This window comes from Ambystoma mexicanum, chromosome 1q (assembly GCF_040938575.1).
Source record: "Ambystoma mexicanum isolate Mex_15411 chromosome 1q, UKY_AmexF1_1, whole genome shotgun sequence".
Taxonomy (NCBI): Eukaryota; Metazoa; Chordata; class Amphibia; order Caudata; family Ambystomatidae; genus Ambystoma; species Ambystoma mexicanum.
Window position 1 is genome coordinate 475,572,667 of NC_090922.1, and position 19,453 is coordinate 475,592,119.

Consider the following 19,453-nt stretch of genomic DNA (forward strand, 5'->3'; position numbering starts at 1 on the left):
TTTTCAAATAAACCTTTTAAATTTGCAAAACAGAGAGGGGTGTCATACAAGGGTTCATCATCCAGATTATAACTTGCCATAAAAATATATAAATAAGGGCTTCCCTTGGGCATCCCAGACAAGGCACTGACTTAGTGGGATTGCTTGATTGGAGTGACTTACACCGCACAGGAGTAGGATCCGGTGCACGCAGTGATTTACAGCAGCAGGTTCCCCTCTGTCGTCCCACAGTATGGACACACAGGGCAAGAGCGGAACAGGTGGGAGGGAAATGAACAGGAAAGGAGGGATGATGATTGACACAAGTAGGGGATTCAAGATAGCATATCTGGTGGGCGGTGTCTGGTATTTCTGAGGATCAGAGCTATTTTACGGGAAATTTCATTTAATTCAGTAATGTGATGGACCAGAATGGTTTTACAAATCCACTATTAAACGCCATCTTGTGTAAAAAGACTTTCATGGGCTAATAATGGGCTAATAATTCACTCACCCCCCCACCCTCCCGCTTCTGCCTAGTGAGATTTTCATTGCATGCTAGTGAACCTCCTGGTAGTCCCCTTATTTGCATCACGTGTTCCCTATAGCTGCAAGTCCACAGTGCTCTTTTTCTTATGATAAAATGTTAGTGATTATTTATCAGGAGATTTCCTTGAACAGTGCCGCTGATACAGACACAACAGACAATTGTTAGGTTTCCCCTATTGGTCAAGGCTAAGCAGGAAAGCAGGGTGGACATGAATCCAAGGTAACACATTAATACTTTGCACAAGAAGGTTTCCACAACACAGATGTCGTTTTTATACTTCATATCTCATCACAAGTAGTCGTTTTTGTACATGGACCTGAGGATAGCTCAGGGGCAAGGCGTTTGACATGGAAGTAAGACAATGGAGAGCGACACCACTCCATCACTTACAGGGTGGTCTCCAACATTAAGCATGATATTAAAGCTCAATTATATTTATTTTATGCCAAAAGGTAATTAAATAAGATGGACGTCTCAAGTCTTTAAGTGAAAGCATTTGATAACCCCCAGCCTCCAGAGTTAGGGTGAAACTCAAGTTGGGAGTGGTATTTCTAGCTTCCTATTGGAGGGTAAGAGGGAACCTCCAGCAATGCCAAGCAGGGTAGGAGATGATTATTTTGAAGTGGGCACCACGGGCGGGTTGTAAGGTGGTTTGTATTCCTTCAGCTCTGGCAGCAACGGGTATTTGGCTCTGCCAGATTCTCTGGCATCTCGGTGCTAGTGTTACCACCTCTTCATGGTGGGGCTAGGCAAGGCAATCATTGCCAGTAGAACTTCCAGAAGACACACTGGCCTAGGCTTGCAACATGGCTGCTCCCACTGAGTCAGAGGGTATGAGCACTGTCCATTGGTGGCAGATAAATGTGACATTTCTGCAATCACTGGGCAAACTTCCACCATGTCTTCTTCTGTGTTCAAGGACCCATGGCAACGTTTCAACCAGTAACTGGGCAGGCAATCAGTGGGGGAACATACAGTCACCAGGCAAGAAGATGGTACAGAAGGGTAAAAAGACAGCACTTCGGTGACAGAGATGGAGAGGCCATTCTCGGCCTCACTGTGAGAGTGAAGCTGGCTAAGTGTGGCATTCCAATGAAATATAAAAGCCAGGATAAAACAGTGATTTCAACTTGAGGCCTAGTTAATGAGCGAGAATGGGCCTCCCTCCATTCTGTTAGAATGTACAGGCACTCAGTGGAAGAAAGTGCAACTTAGAACTGGAATATTATCAACTGCGCCCAATGGATTCCAAAAGACATGGGGCACCGCAGATGCTGACTCCGTGTAAATGGCCATTTTGACAGATTCAAAACTTTACTTTACTCTAAATTATTTATATAGCACAGCCATGGACCCTTAGGTGTTAGGGCACAGACAAAAACATAGAACATAGTCACCAATCTAAATCAGTAGTGATAGTCTATAAAACATCAGCCAGCTCAGTTCGATACAACGGTTCAAGAAAACATCCACATTTTCAGGTCTTTCTTAAAGAGAACTAAGGAGACCTGGGAGGTCATTACGACCTGGGCGGTAAGGGATACCGGGCACCAGCAAGGAGACCGGTGCCGGTAATCCCTTACTGCCCTATTCCAAGGTCCCTTGGCGGGGACCGTAAGGAATGTGTGGTCTGACCACACGTCCCTTCCGGGTCCCACTAAGGGACCAGGGTGCTAATAACGGGCTTGCAAGTCGCAAGCCTATTATTAGCGCCCTCCCCATTCCCATTGAGCCCTATGGGGGCTCAAATGGGAATGGTTTGTTCAATGGGGATTTACCGGTCCCGCTAGGGTCAGACTGCACCGGTAAGTCCCCATTGAACAACACCGGTGCCGGACCCGTTATTGGAGGCAGTCATGGCGCAAATAGTGCCATGTCTACCACCAATCTCGGAATGAGGCTCCTGGTCTTGCAGCATCGGCCGGAACAAGTTACAAGCCTTAGGGGCGGCTGTGAAGAAGGCTCTATTCTCTACCTTGTTAGTTTTGCATTTTGGCAGGAACAGATAATTCTGATTACTGGACCTGAGGGTCTTGCTATTAACCTTCTCGATAATACAGTCTTGCAGATAGGATGGCATAAGACCCCATTTTCATATAAAGGTGATCACCAAAAGTCTAAACCTAACGCGTGCCTCCACTGGGAGCCAGTGGAAGGAGCATCTGGCCGTCGAGACATTGTCATGGCGAGATAGTCCAACCACCACTCTGACCGCTCCATTTTGTATAACTTGGAGTCTATTGGTATCCACTTTGCAGAGACCGACCAGGAGACTACCACAGTAATTCAGCTTTGCCCCAACCATTGCCCTCGCAATAGTCTCAGCATTAACCTGGGATATAAAAGGTCTAAGATGCGCCAGCAATTTGATGTAGTAAACTGCTGCCGAAACAATGCTCCCAACATGAGCCTTCATGGTCAAGAGCTGGCCATGAACCACTCCCAGAATTTTGGTTTGCAGGCAATTTTGACCTCACCCAGTGAGAAACATTTGTAGGCAGCGTCCAGCTTTGCAAGCAAAACTGCAACAGTGCTCATGGAAAGAAAAGATACATTTTAAACACTGACCATTTTGAAGCCAAAAAGGAGCAATGATGCCTTACATTTGAAAAATAAAGTGTAATCACAAATTGCCTTCATGAGGAATAAAGAGACTTAATTTCATCACATAAAATGACAAACATTTATAGAGAAAGGACTATTTTGTTTTTGCATAAATGAACACTAGTTCTTATGTAATTTTGGCTTATCTGTGTGCACAAGATTAATAGTGCATCTACTTCTATTGTATTGTAGTAGAAAAGAAAGATTGTATTTATGAACAGCAGACCTAGATATAATGCTAAAATGTTACAAGTAAGCACATCTTGTCAGTTTAAAGCTGAGCTTTCCACTAAACTGAAAGGTATTTGCCTTTGAAAATATGAACTCAAGACCTTTGGCTGAGGACCCCTAGGAGAAGAAGGTCTGGTTGTCAATTTAAATGCTAAAATATACAAGAAGCAGATTGAAATTATGGGATTTACAGATAACACAACCAACAGAAATGACCTTTAAGGTCAGGTTCCCCATAATGGTCTATTAGACCTTTGAAGCTCAGGAGAAGACGCTAGAATAAACAGTGGCCCGAGAAGATGACTGGTCACATGTTTAAAGAGAAATAGAAACCTAAAAGTTGGTGGGGGCCTTGTAAGAGTGAAACTGGGAGCATCTATGATGCAGTGCCATTGATTAAACATTGAATACATTTTCTCGAATAAAAAGTGCTTCCGGTATCACATCAAGCCCATCCCGGGTTCATTTTAAAGGGATAAAAATCCAGTTGGGACATGTAAAAATGAAATGTTTGTGATGTACATAACTTAAGTTATGATCGGAACTATGATTCTGGCATTTTCATAAATCTGAGGTATTGGAAATATTGATAGAGGGATAGATGGCAAGATTAATGCTGGAAATATGTAGTGTCAGAGTTGCAACTATTACGGCACAGCCCCAAAGCTCGAAAAATTGTAGCTCCACCCAGGTAGGGCATGCCAAGTTAAAATCAGTATTCTCCAAATTGTAGAATTAGAAAATATATAGATTAATGTAGTTATCAGAAAAATTTGCATAGCTGCCACATTGTTACATTTTCAGAACCCAAAAAAGTAAATCTCACATGTCATTTTGGGATGACAAATGTTTCTCCTCTATCAGCCTACATCATACACACACCCCAAAAGAAATAAGAAACACTGAAGATCACCTAAAATTCAGGAAATCACTAGAAACCTGGCTCTTCAACACCACAGACTAAATCTGCAAACCAAAACCAGAAAAAAGGATGACTAAACCGGAAAGGACATGGACATCCCCGACCCGAGAGGGTAACTCCAACGGCACCTGGACGGATGGCACTGAATATTCTGATGACACTGAATATACTGGAACACAGACAGCATGCACAGAAACTGAGTCAACTAACCCAGACAATCCGACCAACACTTTCACCCGCCCCTTAGTTACCGCCAGGCACCACAGTGGAGTGGAATTGTCGAGATATTAGCAGTCACCACACTACCTGAGAGGTTGACATTGGCAGGTCCACTGGCCAAAGGAGTATGAAGGGAGGATAAGGGGAGCTATGAGAGAGCATGTTAGAGGTGGAGGCCAGAGGAGTAAGGAACCTTATATGCCAGTCGGACAGAGATCAGGACAGAGCTGCATCAGGGGAGACCACACAAGACGAGCACCCCAACTCAGGATAGAGACACAAACTAACCAACCCTACTAACTTTTCCCTTTCTGCATACACCTCTCAAACTCCAAACCAAACACAACCAAAACCTACAGCACAACAAACCGCACAAACTTCACTACATTGCAACAACAAAACAAAACACACATAGTCTTGCACAGCAGTACACGACGACTCCCGGCCGCAAACACCCCAGGCCCAGCCAACGGACCCACCGGGCTGAGGCTGCCAACAGCACATCACTGCTCCATTGCACTTTTCCTGCTTCCTCCCACTAACTCAACTGTAACGCTCACCTGATTCCCACGGAGGCACTGATCCCAGCTGGGCTGCTATCGTTTCTTCAATTGAGAAGCGTAGAGCTCAGACGACTCTCAGGACTGGGCTTCCTCTAATCGAATGTCTGACTTGCAGGGTAAGTTTTCTGCAGGTGGAAGAAAAAGGGTTAATCACCGTTTGATGGGATTCCTTATCCCACCAATCGCCAGTTTCTCCCACAGCCTAGCTTTCTACTTGTCTCGGCGAGCTCTCACCTTAGGCGTATAAATGCTGAGCTCTCCATCCTGCGTCTGGTGCAGGGGTGCGTGGATTCCAGTTACGTCACTGGATGAGTTCAGTGTTGAGGCTCAAGTCTTTTGCGGCCTTAGTTGTGGCACTGGTGCTGGGATGCCGAAGAGCGATGACGCCGTTACTGCACGAGCGGATGCCTGTAAGTATACTGTAGTCTTTAGGCTTTAATAGATGGGCACCTCAATAATGTCCCTTTTCCTTTGTTTCAGGCCTCGGGATGCTGTGGGCGTAGTTTTCCGTTGCCGCTGCACGTGCCGATGCATGTAAGTATAATGTTCGTTGGCCGCTTTTAATGGCACCTCTAATAATGTCCTTTTTCTAGTTTTCAGGTGCCGGGATGCTGCGGGCTTTATATCCGTTGCCACTGCACGTGCCGATGCACGTAAGTATAATGATCATTGGCCGCTTTTAATGGCACCTCTAATAATGTCCTTTTTCTAGTTTTCAGGTGCCAGGATGCTGCGGTTGATGCGGCCGCTTCTGCGCGTGCAAAAACTGGTAAGTTAAGATGAATGCGACTGCCTTCACCCGAACCCCTTTTTAATTATGTCCTTTGCCTTTCAGGTGCAGAGAAGCTGCCGAAGAGAAGGCCGCGGTTAGCTCCGTTGCAATCACGGATGGATCAGGTAAGCGGGCGCGGCTGCGAGCGAGTTGCACTTTTCTAACCTTATGTTTATTCTTTGCAGGTTTTGCCGGTGACTGGATTCCGGGATCTGGTAAGTATTGTTCGGTGTCTTTCTTCATCCACAGGTTGCTGCGCGGAAGCTGAAGATGACTCTGGACCTGGAATGCAGGAGCCGACTCGGTGAGCGTCCTGCTGCTGCTGCAGAATAACGCGAAGCACGTGTTTTCCATTGGGCGTGGTTTAAATAGCAGAGAAGTGCTTCCAGTGTGTGTTCTTCCACCGGTTCCACCCAGGTAAGAAAAGAGTTCCTGAATGGAGGGAATAGTTCCTCCCAGCCCTGATGGCTGGGGACTTCAACCAGACTGGATTGTTCTGGGTAAATATGCAGCATGGTCTGCCTCAGGTAAGTCCACTCAAGCATCATTACACTGTTTATCAATATGAGCCCGGCGCCAATGGCGCCGGGACTGAAACCCTTCATGAGCCTGGCGCCAAAGGCGCCAGGACACGGTCCAAAGGGCCCCTGTATGGGTCTGCTGGGTCCGGAGTAGTGGAGGACGGGTCTGCTTCCGAGGGCGCTGGGCCAGTCCTGGCCCCTCGGGAGTAGCGCCCATGACATCAACCTCCCCTCCTTTTTCAGAGCCGCCAGAGCGCCAGGGGACCACTCCGGTGGTGATAGTGCGCGGTACAAATGTCCTATAACATAACATTAACATTGACAAATCCTGGTCTTATCAGCAGCCAATGGGCGTCTTGGTGGGAATTGAAGGCATCATGCTAGCTAAACCTTACCATGGGAATTATGATCATGTAGGAGTGTCATCAGCCCTATACGAGGTCAATTGTACATCAGAACAGGGCTTTTCCCTTGATTCTGAGAGGTAGCCTGCTGCTGGACTCTTGCAAGGAACTACTAGCAGAGAGGCCTCAATCCTTGCATTGGAGACAGTGACAGGGACATCTAGAAGCTAGCTGGGAACCAACAAGAGGAGCCAGAGGGAGTCTTGGTGCAGGAGAAAATCCTTGACTGAAAATCCTTGACCAGATCTGTGCTGTCTTCAGAGGAGCCCTGCTGTTTTTCCCTGACCAGAGGCTCACATGTAAGTAGAGATATCCTAAATGCCATCAAAAGTGGGAAGGGGGAACTGCCAGCCTTAATCTCTATCTCGCATAGCGGGTAGGTGGGTGGCACTGCGAAGTCCCTTGTCACATTGTATTCAATCAAATTCAAATGAATTCCACTATAGAAAATCACCCTAACAATTTAAATTGAATTGTGTTGGGAACAGCCCACCTTAATCCTTTCCATTAAATTGTGGGTTTGGGGGTGAAGTCGTGTGGATTCTTAGCACATTGAATTTGAGTTAAATCTATTAATTCCCATATAGAAAATCACAGGATGAGAGTTGTTAGAATTCAAAACTAACAAAGTTAATGCCCAGTGTGTTAAAGTCGGGTATAGGCCATAACGACTTGGGTGACTGTCCTTCTGAAATCCCTGACTCCTGTCCCGAAGGAGGGTGTCCATAATCCCAAAATAAGTAACCCTAAAACACTGCTATTCAAGCGAATGTACAGGGTGCTAAATGAATTTTCCCATTTATACCCAGTAATTCCAAAACCAGAATTACCAAGCATTACATCTCAATTGTATGTGTGTTGCAAAATGAAATTTCCCATTGAACCCCTTGCCTCCCAAACCAGAATCCCAAAGCACTGCCTGTCCTTTGAATGTGTGTTGCAAAATGATTTTTCCATTGTATTGTGAATGTTTTCTATTGGTTAATTTGCAATTAAATCTGATGCACATTGTGACAGCATATTTCAAAATTCTACCTGCGTTGTTTTAATAACGCAAAGTAATTTGGAGTTGTGATAGTGTGTAGTGCCACAGCATTAGTGGTTGCTAGTCTTCTTTGTCAAACCTTAAATAAATATATATATTCTTACTATACACAGGATTGGTTCCTAGTCTATTGGTGACATATAGTATTTGTTGCGGTTGGTGCCAGATAAGTGGGAGGCCTCACTAAAGTTGAATCTGTATAGGCACTTTGGGTGTGCTCCACCTTGCTTGGGGGGAAAGGAACTCCCTGAGTTGAGTGTGACCACCTAATAAAATGTGACAGTACACCAGTCAGGAAAAAGTCAAAAGTATTCAGGGACCATGCCACAGTGGAAATAGATGAAACATTAGTTGGGTTTATTGAGCATCATGAAAGAGGAATATATGATGATTTGGGCTTAAAATGTGATCAATAAGACAATGGTGAACTGGAAAGATAATACAGGGAAGAGAAGACATAGGAAAACAATAAAAGGGAGAAAAGGCCAGGCAGAAGTGATTAAGGAATGCATAATATTGTGACTGACTGAAAAGGACAGGAATGGAAAGAGATGCAGAAGAAGGAAGAAATTGGGACATGCATATTTTATATTGTGCAATCAGGCCTCTAATCGCATGACTACTGCCTTTTCTATGGTCTTTTGACCCTTTGGGACCTGAAAGAGATGGCTTGGTTCGCAGTTAGGCAAGTGGGAACTTAGTAGGAGCAGAGGGAAGAGAGCCATCGTTTCCATGCTGATGCATGCAGATCGCAAACGATCTGGCATAGAGTGCGGGTGAACTCCCAGGTGACCTACTGGGACTCGAGGATGAATGTGGTGTACTTGAGATTGTGGCCCTGGGAGTTTGGCATGGAGTCTTTATGTGTTATGGTGATGTGGAGGGATGTGGTGCCATGGTGGCAGGAGAGGGTGTTGGCTTTGGGGTAAGTGATGACATGGGGGTTGGTACCATGGAGGCCCTCCGTCTATAAGGCCTGACGGTGTATAAGCAGACTCATGGAGTAACACCTCACCGAATGACACACATTTGGCGCATTTATACTTTAGATATGGTCCTTAACATAACATTGAATGCGGAATACATGGCAGACTATAGTATATTATCCATCATTGTTACCACTATGGTTTCAGTGGCCATTGCTACGATATGGTGTGGGGTTTGCCAAGTGAGTTGCAAGTACATGGTGCATGCCCAGTAACACTGGAAAGTCATCTGCTGGAAGGCTGAGTGGCAATAAAGTTGGAATACCTGTGGGCAGTTGGAAAGGAGGCTCAGGCCAGTTGTCTAAACATTGTGTGTCCTCAGTTTGTACAATGGCGTAATGTGACCTGAAATGGTATTACCCATTTTTGCTGAATGACATTTTTGGCGAATATTTCACCACTATTTCTTACTGCGAAAATATAGATGGGGGTTTGGGTTATATATAAAGCGGGTGAGGTGTAAGCGGTGTGTGGGCTGTTTCTTACCACTTTTTGAAATACAAAAGTGATAAAAACGGCAAAACGAAAGAAAAGAAATGCAGGGATTCTCCCTACATGGACCTGAATTAGCCTGACATAGCATAACATTGCATAGCATAGCCGTACAAGGGACAAAAAACCATGACATACCTGCTCAAAGAAGGCATGAAAAGGCATTACAAACCATAACCAGGTTCAACAGGGCATCTTCCTTCGAAGACTGAATGGACGTAAGTTTAAGTCACTGCAACGCGCATGTCCTCCACAAGCAATCCACAATGCCTGGGTAATGGTGTGACGCAGCACTTACATCACTATGTTCTATTGGAGAAACCTGGCTTACATCAGATAGCAATCCCTGCCTCATTCACTAAGCCAGGACTTCTGAGCTAGCCCACCTCGACATGGAGTCACCCTTCCAATCTACACCACTGCTTTACGTCACCTAATCCTGGTGCTAAATTCATGAACTTTAGCATTTCACCCTTAACCTCCTACACTGCCAGAGGGTGTTTCATCCACCACACTTCCCTCCCCATTGGTGCATTCCATGTAGTCCTCTCTACCTATCTGATGTCCTAGTTCCATGCACGCTCAATAGAGGACAGCTCCCAAGCCTGAGGGAGGTGAACCCTAACACCCACTCACTTCTCGTAACCCGCGCTTCCTCCCATCCACTCCCACTTTCAGCAAAGAATATTTCCAGAGACCTTTCGCTCACCCCTCCACGGCGAGCACTGAACAAGACCAGAAAACTGTCCAAGAAATTGAGAGGGATGGAGGAGAAGACTCGAGGGAGATCGGCAAGGTGGGCGAGAGGAGTTTAGAGAATTGCAGGAGTGCATGGTATCAGGTTATAATATCCCTATATATATGGTCGCCATATATAATGTCGCTGGTAAAAGGTTGTGGCGACATTATAAAGGTGACCATATATTTAGGGACAGGGGGTGGGGGTTGCGGGGGTGTCCCCCGCCCCCCTTGAAAGAAAAAAAAGCATTTGGAGGTTTCGGGGGTGTCCCCCGCATGGTCCATGCAACAACGTCCCCTGAAAAACGTCAATTTTTGGGCGATTATTTAGCATGGCGATATTTTTGAGTGGACATTATTACACTTAATAGTAAACTGAGTAATTTGAGAGATTAACTGAAAATAAACAATGACTTTAGGAGATGAGGTGAATGCCAGGGATGGAGATGAAATAAAATGAAAGGACATGAGAATAGGAAATATAAAGAGGGGATTACTGGATGAATGGAGGATTTATCAGTATAGGGTCTAAGGTGGAGAACTAGCATTTAGTGAGGACAAGTAGGACTAATGAGATCCATCCCCTTGAGAACTTTAGGTGTATGTGCTGCTTAAAATTGCTTGAATTTCCTAGACTCCCCTCACTGTGAACAGTCAACAGCGAGCCAGGCACACCGGCACCATGTAGAGCACATATCACACCGTAAAACAACCATCTCCTTGTCACAGCCGAATCGAATCGTAAATGCCTAAAGAAATACAGCAAAATCTTTTGTCCACGTGAATCTAATGTACAACTGTTTATTTAAAAAAATGTAACGCTCACCTATCAAAATGCCTAATAATACATTGTCACAAAGGGCATGTACAGTAGGAGCCAGTGGTAAGCAGCACACAGAAATGTCAAGCACATTGGGACATATAATTTGCACAACGGTTGGCCTCATTCAAGTGACTTTCATGCAGGGATGCACAGTGGCAGTCCGGTCCTTGGGGCTTTGATAGGAATACTGTGCCCTTACTAATGTATTGAAGCTGTGGGGCTCCTTTGCACTTTGTGTGCCTTTTGTGTGGTGTGTAGCATGAACTCAACAACGTGGCAGCCCGACGCACAGTCAGACAATTCCAGTGTGTGTAACTGCCTAGAAGAGTGCTTGCCACACATTACAATGTGGCATGTTTCTTCAGTATACGGCTATTCTATAGGCTCTGGGCTCTACAAGGCACAAAGGTGGGTACAGCACCTGACTACAGACAGCTTGATGGCATACCTTAGACTTCTATGAAATGCCTGCCTAAAATGCTGGTTGGGCACCACTCAGCCAGCATCAGTTCAGGGTGACCACTGGCATTTTTTATTTTATTTTATTTTATTACATTTGTTATACGCCCAGACCCGGAGGTATCACGGCGTAGTTACAGACAATGGGATAATGCAATCTTAGAATGAACATAGAGGTGTAAAGGTATAACAATCAAAAATGTACAATAATAGGAATCAATAATATACACTAATATACAAAGCAGTCAGGTAAAATAGTTGATTGGAGGGGATTAGTGCACTGGTTCAGTTAGAACTTGTTGAAGAGCCAAGTCTTCAAAAGGCTTTTGAATTTGGGGAATGAGGTTTCATTCATAATGTGGGTAGGTAGCGCATTCCAATGTCTGGGGGCTAGTGTTTTGAAGCTGCTGCCCCCTGCTTTCTCTCTTTTGTATCTGGGGGTTTCAAGGAAGGCGTTTTTGTTGGACCTGAGGAGTCTGGTCTGGGGCTTCATCATGACTGTGTTGTTGAGGTATTTGGGCGCTTTGTTAGCCCTGCATTTGTGGGTGATGCTCAGGGTTTTAAATAGAATTCTGGCTTGTATGGGGAGCCAGTGGTGGTCTCTTCTGGTGTTGGATATATGTTCAGATTTTTTGATGCCTAGAGCTGCTCTGAGGGCTTTGTTTTGCATGAGTTGAAGTTTAGCTATGTTGGCTTTGGAGGTGCCAAGGAATAGGATATTACAATAGTCTAGCTTAGACAGTATGAGTGCTCTGGCTAGAGTAACACAGTTGTTGGTAGAGAGGAATTTACGGCTGAGGGAGATGAGTTTAGAGGTGTAGGAAGTGGATGAGGCTAATGTGTTTACTTGTTTAGACATGGATAGTGTGGCATCTAAGTACACGCCGAGGGTCTTGACTTGTTTAAGAACAGGGATTATTGTTCCATCGATGGTGAATGATTTAAAGGCGGGCTCAAGGGTGTTGATTTTGCTGGAGGAGCCTAGTATGAGGAGCTCGGTTTTGTCGTCGTTGAGACAGAGGCTGTTGTTAGCCATCCAGTTTTGGATGAGTGAGTAGATTTGGTTAACCAGGAGGGAGTCTTGTTCATGGTTGCCTGTGAGAGGAATGAGGATTTGGGTGTCATCGGCGAAGTTAGTATAGATGACACCCAGAGCATCCAAGGCTGCAAATAATAGCTTGGTGTAGGCATTATACAGAGTGGGGGATAGGCAGGAGCCTTGCGGTACACCTGCAGGGACAGACACTGGGTCTGCTGATTCTTTGCCGATGGATACTCTGGAAGTCCTGTCAGCCAAGAAGGAATTGATCCAGTTGGTAGCGTTCTGAGCTAGGTTGAAGTTGTTTGCTAGAGTGTTACAGAGTTTGTCGTGGTCAACCAGATCGAAGGCCGCCGAGAGGTCCAAGAGCATCAGAAGGCAGAGTTTACCTGCTTCTCTGGTGGCATCCATTTGGATCTTCAGATCAAGGAGGGCTGTCTCTGTGCTATGGTTGGGACGGAAACCTGACTGGCGGTCTCCTAGTAGGTGATGTTGTTCCAAGTGGTTCTGAATTTGGCAGTAGGCTATTTTGTCGATTGTTTTTAGGAGAAATGGGACCGTTGTAATCGGTCGGTAGTTAGTGGGTATTGTTGGGTCCAGGGAAGGTTTTTTTAGAAGTGGTGTCACCCAAGCTTTTTTGATACTGGTGGGGACTGTGTTTGTGAGGAAGGAGGCGTTAATGAATTCAGTGATGATAGGTGTGAGAGTGGGGGCGCATAGTTTCACTAGATGGGATGGGAATTGGTCTTCCTTGCAGTTGGAGGCTTTGAGTTTCATTATAGTGTCGAAAACTTCTTTGTTAGTCACTGGTGAGAATTGGAATGGGGGACCAGTAGTGGCGTTTGAGATGGTCGTTGATATCGTGGGTGGAGTTTTGTCAGCTAGGAGTGTTTTTTTACTATCGATTTTGTTTTGTAGTAGGAGGATTTTGGATGAGAGTGCGTTTTGAATGGTGGTGCACCAGTCTTTGCTAGCGTTTGAAGGTGCTGAGATTTGACAGGGGTTTTCGAGCTCTCTAAGAATGGTAAAGAGTTCTTTGCTGTCTGAGGACGCGTTAGCAATGCGGAGGTTGAAGGCAATGGCTTTTTGAGTGATTATTGCTGATTTGTAAGTTTTGTTGGCTTCAGCGAAGGCTGATGCCGATTCTGGGGTGTTGTTTTTCTTATGGAGGTGTTCAAGTGATCTTTTAGTGCGTCTTAAGGCTATAAGTTCTTCATTAAACCAAAAGCAGGAGCGTTTATCAGGTCTACGGGTTTTAGTGGTGATGGGTGCAAGTAGGTCGATAGTTTGGGTGAGGCATTGTTGGTATTGTTCTGCTAGATAGGAGGGGTTGTTGGTGCCTAGAACCATATGGGCAAAGGAGGCACTCAGGGCTGGAGTGAGTTTGTCGGAAGAGAGCTTTTTGATATTTCTAGTCTCAAATGTTTCTGGTTTTTTAGGGGTGATGTGTTCGGTACTGGCATTGTCTATGGTGAAGTTAATTGCATAGTGGTCTGACCAATTGAGTGGGAGGATGGAGTCAATGGTGACTAGAGAATTAAGAGTGAGAAGCCAGTCTAAGGTTCTTCCTTTTGAGTGGGTGGGTTTATCTACCAGTTGTATGAAGTTCATCTCTGACATGGCTGTATAAAATGTAGATGCTTCTGAGTCGAGGGGGTCATTGTATCCTAGGTTAAAGTCACAGAGGACTATGCATTTGGTTTTAGGCTTGATGAGGGGCGTTAGGAGTAGTGGGATGTCCAAGTCAGGGTGTGTGTTTTTGTTGGGTGATCTGTACACCACTAGTAGGTTGGTGGTGCTTTTGGGGTTGGAGGTATACTTGACTAGTAGGAGTTCATAACCTTGTATCTGTTCTATTGGGCATGCTCTGATTTCCAGGGTGGTTTTGGCTATTATGGCAACTCCGCCTCCTTGGGTATTTATCCTGTCTGTTCTCAGGATGCTGAATCCTGGGGGAATAGCAAGGGCTAGAAGTGGTCCTGCTGCTGGGTGAAGCCAGGTTTCAGTGACCACCAGCATATCAAGGTGTTGGTCTACAATGAGGTCATGGATATCTATAGCATGGGCACCTAGTGAGCGGGCATTGATGAGTGTAGTTTTGAGGGTGGAGGTAGGGGCAGGGGGTGGTGTGTTATCTTTGATGGGGGAAGAGTCAGCGGTTTTGTTATTGGTTAGGTGTTTGAGTGGTGCGTTGTGGAATCTTTTGTGTTGGAAGTTAGTGGGCGTGGTGTTTGGTTTGATCAGTGTATTGGGTGAAGTGGTGAGTGAGTTAGCTTGTAGGGACATTTTGGTTCTAGACATGAGTCTATTGAGTCTTTCTATGCCCAGGATGGGTGTGGTTGTGTCATTAATGCAGATGGGTATGGTGTGATTGTATGTAGGCGGGTTGGGACTAAGGCACGGGATGTCTGAGGCTGCTGCCTTCTTGATGGTGATGGGCATGGTGTGGGCCTGAGGAGATGGTATGGGGAAAGGGGGGAGTGTGGGGAGGAAAGGGGTGGGGCAGGGGATGGGGAAGTGGCGTGGACAACCTGGTCTAACTAATCCATCGCCAACCTTGATGAAGTGTCCTCTGGTGCATGGTGTAACATTAGGGACTATGCAAAAAGGGAACATGATGATGGTGAGGAGTGCTAGCATTATATTAGTGGGTGCTGGGTGGGTAGAGCTAGAGTTCAGTGAGCTGTCTAGGCACCTGGACTGGGAGCAATAATCCAGTGCAGGCAGGCAGTGCTCTAATGCAAACACGGCATCAGCCTGGGTAGCTAGTAGGGTGCACGGGCAGTGGGTCAGCTAAATTTGATTATAGTAATCAGGGCGCAAGAGTAAAGGTCGCTAGCGGGGTGCACAGGCAGTGGGTCACCTAGATTGGATATTGGCAATTCAGGCACAAAACATAGCAGGGTGCACAGGCAGTGGGTCACCTAGATTTGATATTGGCAATTCAGGCACAAAACATAGCAGGGTGCACAGGCAGTGGGTCACCTAGATTTGATATTGGTAATTCAGGCACAAAACATAGCAAGGTGCACACCTAGATTTGATATTGGCAATTCAGGCATGGTCCTGAGGTAGCAAATGTGCTCCCCGGGGAGTGGCCAGGCAGAAGTGCCTGGAGGTGGGTCCACAGAGTCATGCTCATGTCCTGATGGCAATATTCTTAGGGTAGTGAACCCTTGGATGGACTGCCATAACGCTCACGGCCCTCAGAATTACTTGACCCGCAAATCCACTGGCCAACATCTAGTCATCTACATCTTACTCTTCGAATACTGAAGCCCACCCATTAAGAATCTTTAAGGCAGAAACAATATTACATCATTTTGCCATCATGGGGTAGTCCGGAGTTTAGAGAACAGGCAATAGTCATAGAAGCATGCGAGTACAAAAAGGACAATCCACAAGGCAGGGATTTGACACTTTCTCCAAAGATTTACCAAATGCGTCAAAGCTTTGTCCTGAGGGAATGTTTTACCTGCTCGGGCCGCTGTTCCGTTGAAGCTTCCACACATGTTATGGTTCCCGGTGCACGTGATCTCTTGAGTGGCAACACAGCCTTGTGATGACTTGTCAGTGAAGCAATCAGGGCACTTCAGTCCATTTGGGACCAGGTCTATTGGTGCAGTTACTGTACAAGACAAAGAGGAAATCCAGCATTCATTGTGGTCTGCTTTCTTAATACTTTAAGTGTTACAAATACAAGATGAGTGACAGTGAGTGGGGATGTCTTAATTGACTCTTCTCTAATTGTTTTTACAGTATTAGAACTATGGAAACAGTAAATTTATTCACAAACATAGATGTTTCTTTTTGAATTGAACTTTAAAGCTAATGGAAATAGCAAATGAGTGATCACAATAGACATACACGTCTAATTTTCAAAATATTAGCTGTTCCCGGCGTAACATACGCCATTTTAGCATATTTTATAAGTCAATATCATTCGGTATTTCATAGGATAACTTCTGTCCCCGTTCTTGAATATTGGAATTACCACTGATCACCTCCAGGAAAGGGGCGTAGGTTCCTGTGACTTATTAATGGTCATTGAAAAGGCTAAATATATCAGATGGAATGAGAGGTATGTGCAGTATAAGAACAGTATCTGAGTTTAATCCATCAATTACACAGGCCTCTATGATATATCTTTGTAGATGCGTAATTGTCAACCTTGTTCCATTGCAGTCCCTAGGATGGCATAAGATTGCACAGTAGCATAATTACAGCACCTATTCTCACATTTAGCTTGTGAGGAAGAATTCGTCTTACAGCGTTTCACTGTTTAGAGACTGAAACATTGAGGCAGTAATTAACTGTTCATTGACACTGGAACTGCCCTGCCCTATGTGAAGAGAAGTGGGGGTGGAAGAAGTAACTTGAAATTATTTCAAATGTTTGCCATAGCGGAAGCTGAAGGTGACCACTAGAACCATGCTCATTCTGTTTGCTAAAATGGTAGCTATTGTTGAAGTGGTAGGACACACAGAGATGCACATTGCCATTTGGACAGCAGAGGGCAGCCTAACACTGATAAATTGCATACGCTGAGTACAGAAACATACGGATTCATTTTAGATATATAGATAATTATGTGATAACCTTTTGTATGTAAGATTTATGTGAGAAAGCAGCCAGTACAACATTAGACAAAAATCACTGGAAATCAAAACTGTGGAGAACATTGCTGTTTGTTTGCTTTTTTGAATTACAAGTCACATGGGGAAATGCTAACTCTACTCTGTTTCAAACACATTTCTTTGCACACCTAACTCTTACATTTTCACCTAGGGTTGTGAATACAATTTCAGTTTAAATACATGAAACTAGCATACAAATGAATGTACCGGTTTTTAGTTAAAAAGAAATGTTTACACAGAAAGTCTGTGTCTTACTGTTAAATTTTCCAATCATTGTTCTAAGGTTTTATTTCAAGGTACTAAGCATTTTCGATGTACATACTGTTTACTCGTACTAGTACTTGCTGGCATAACACTTAACAGGGGTCTGAGCATCTACCTTACAGCTCTCTTTATGAGGCTCGGAGCATTCTGTCGTTGACGCACTCATGCTCTTTATTGGGGATGTCTGTATGACGGTCACATGAACATGTAGAAGAATAGCTTTTCACACTAAGATTTGAGAGCTACACGCTTAGGTGAGAGATTCACAGTTATTGCCATGCAGCGCATCTCAGAGGACAGGGGTCTTTGCAGTGGTATGGTGGGAGAATTTAGGTTCTACCCCGAACCTTTGCACATGCCTGAGAAGTCTTCAGCGGGTCACCCGGCCTCATGGAGGATAAGCCAGCAGAACGAGTGCCCCTTTTTCATGTAATCCCTTAAAATGTCGTCGTGTGCACAAGTGGTTGTACTTTCCTTTGCTTATCCGTTTGGCTGCAGAGGAACTAAGCGATAGCAGTGGCAGAGGTTGAACGAAACGTGAGCTGGCAGATAACTCATAGTTGGGTGTGGCAGTAACGAAAGTGGACCCACCCGGCGGTTAGGATACATAGAAACATAAATATGTATACATGCCCTACGTCAAAAATAAGATACACACACACACACCTTTGAAATGAACTGAACATGTTCATGAAGTTGTGTCCAAGTACTAAAGTTTTAGGGGGCCCCAAAAGTTGCACTTCCCATACATTTTTGCATAATGACATTTTGCTCTCACATATAGAAAAAAACACTGGTTGGATTTGCATCTTCGCGAGAAATGGCTATCTGGCCCCAAAAAAGGGCTTTGCAACTTTCATGAAGATGAGTTAATAAAACATAAATAAAATAAATATATATATATATATATATATATATATATATATATTGGCAGTTGAATTTGTGGATATGTCTTTTAGTTTAAAAAAAAAAAATAGGAAGTAACAAGTGTGATTGGATTGGTTAAAAAACAGCGGAAGAAATATCGGCTGAATGAGGATCCACAGATCAAGCGTATTTGCCTGCCACAAATTTGTGGTCAATTTGATGGGGTGATGGTGCCTTGAAATAAAAAAGAAAAACTGCCATATTGCATCTGTAGAGCCTATTCAGGACCTGTGGATCTGGTAAGTCAAACGGCTATGGGAAAAGGGTGGCTTCGGATATGGGTGGGTGAAGATATGCACGAGAGGGACGACATAACTCATTTTTTACAAAAACAAAAAACCTTTTGGCTGTCAGGTCTGCAAATCCTCCTTCAGATCTGTGAGTCGTTGAGTGGGATGTTCCAACTGGCATGGCTGAGTCAGCGGTCCATGAGTTTGGATACCTTGGTGGTAATTCATGGAATAAATGTGCGCTGAAATCAGTGGCGCAAGCATGCGCAAGGATGAAAAAGCCAGAGCATGCGTGCAAATCGCACGCGTGTGATTCATGGAAGGACCTGCGCATGTAATTTCCGGGATGTGCGCCCAATCTGCACATGGCGCACACCGGCACACGCGTCATTTCCGCATCCCGAGCGCTGTCCGCCGATGCGCACAGCGAAAGCGCACAACGTCAGCGCACAAATCAAAAAGGGGGCAGAACAAGGGTCGGAACACGCGGAATGGGGAACAACGCGTGAAAATAAGGGCGTAACATGGGAAGTACCGCTGGGAAGTACACAGAATGCCCACACGCTCGCGAACTACATGTATTCATGGAATCCAACAGGGAAAACCTGCGCATGTCAAAACACACGCACAATTACGTCCGCCACACAAATGCAGGCGGAAGCGCCCTCGCGCAGCATAAAAGTGCGCGCAAACAACAAACAAGCATATACAGCTACGATGAATGTCCCGTTCCTCGCAGCAGTGATCGTGGGACACTGCAGGAGGAGGAGAATAGCCAGACCTCACATCGCCCACCCTGTGCTCCCAAGCATTGAACCCCTTGGAGAAGTTGCTCAATGTACTGCATTTTTTGGCCACTGGGTCGTTTCAGCGGACAACTGCCATAGTGGGGGGGGTCTCACAGGCCACGCAGTTACGCTGCCTACACCAGATGTTGGCAATCATCACTGCGTGCCCCTCAGTCCGCAGGCACATATACATGCCCAGAACACCTGCAGAAAGGCAGGCCGTGGTCCTGGACTTCTACAAGGTGGCACACTTCCCCAAA

The 19,453-nt window shown here is 45.2% G+C and overlaps 1 protein-coding gene across 1 annotated transcript in view; it reads right to left on the bottom strand.

The window, feature by feature from the left end:
* Positions 1-19,453, bottom strand: part of LOC138521536 (phospholipase A2 inhibitor gamma subunit B-like) — a 130,375-nt gene that overhangs the window by 16,963 nt on the left and 93,959 nt on the right. The window contains exon 4 of the mRNA XM_069634448.1: positions 15,823-15,975. Within this exon, the coding sequence (XP_069490549.1) occupies positions 15,823-15,975 (153 nt within the window). The remainder of the gene's footprint in view (positions 1-15,822; positions 15,976-19,453) is intronic.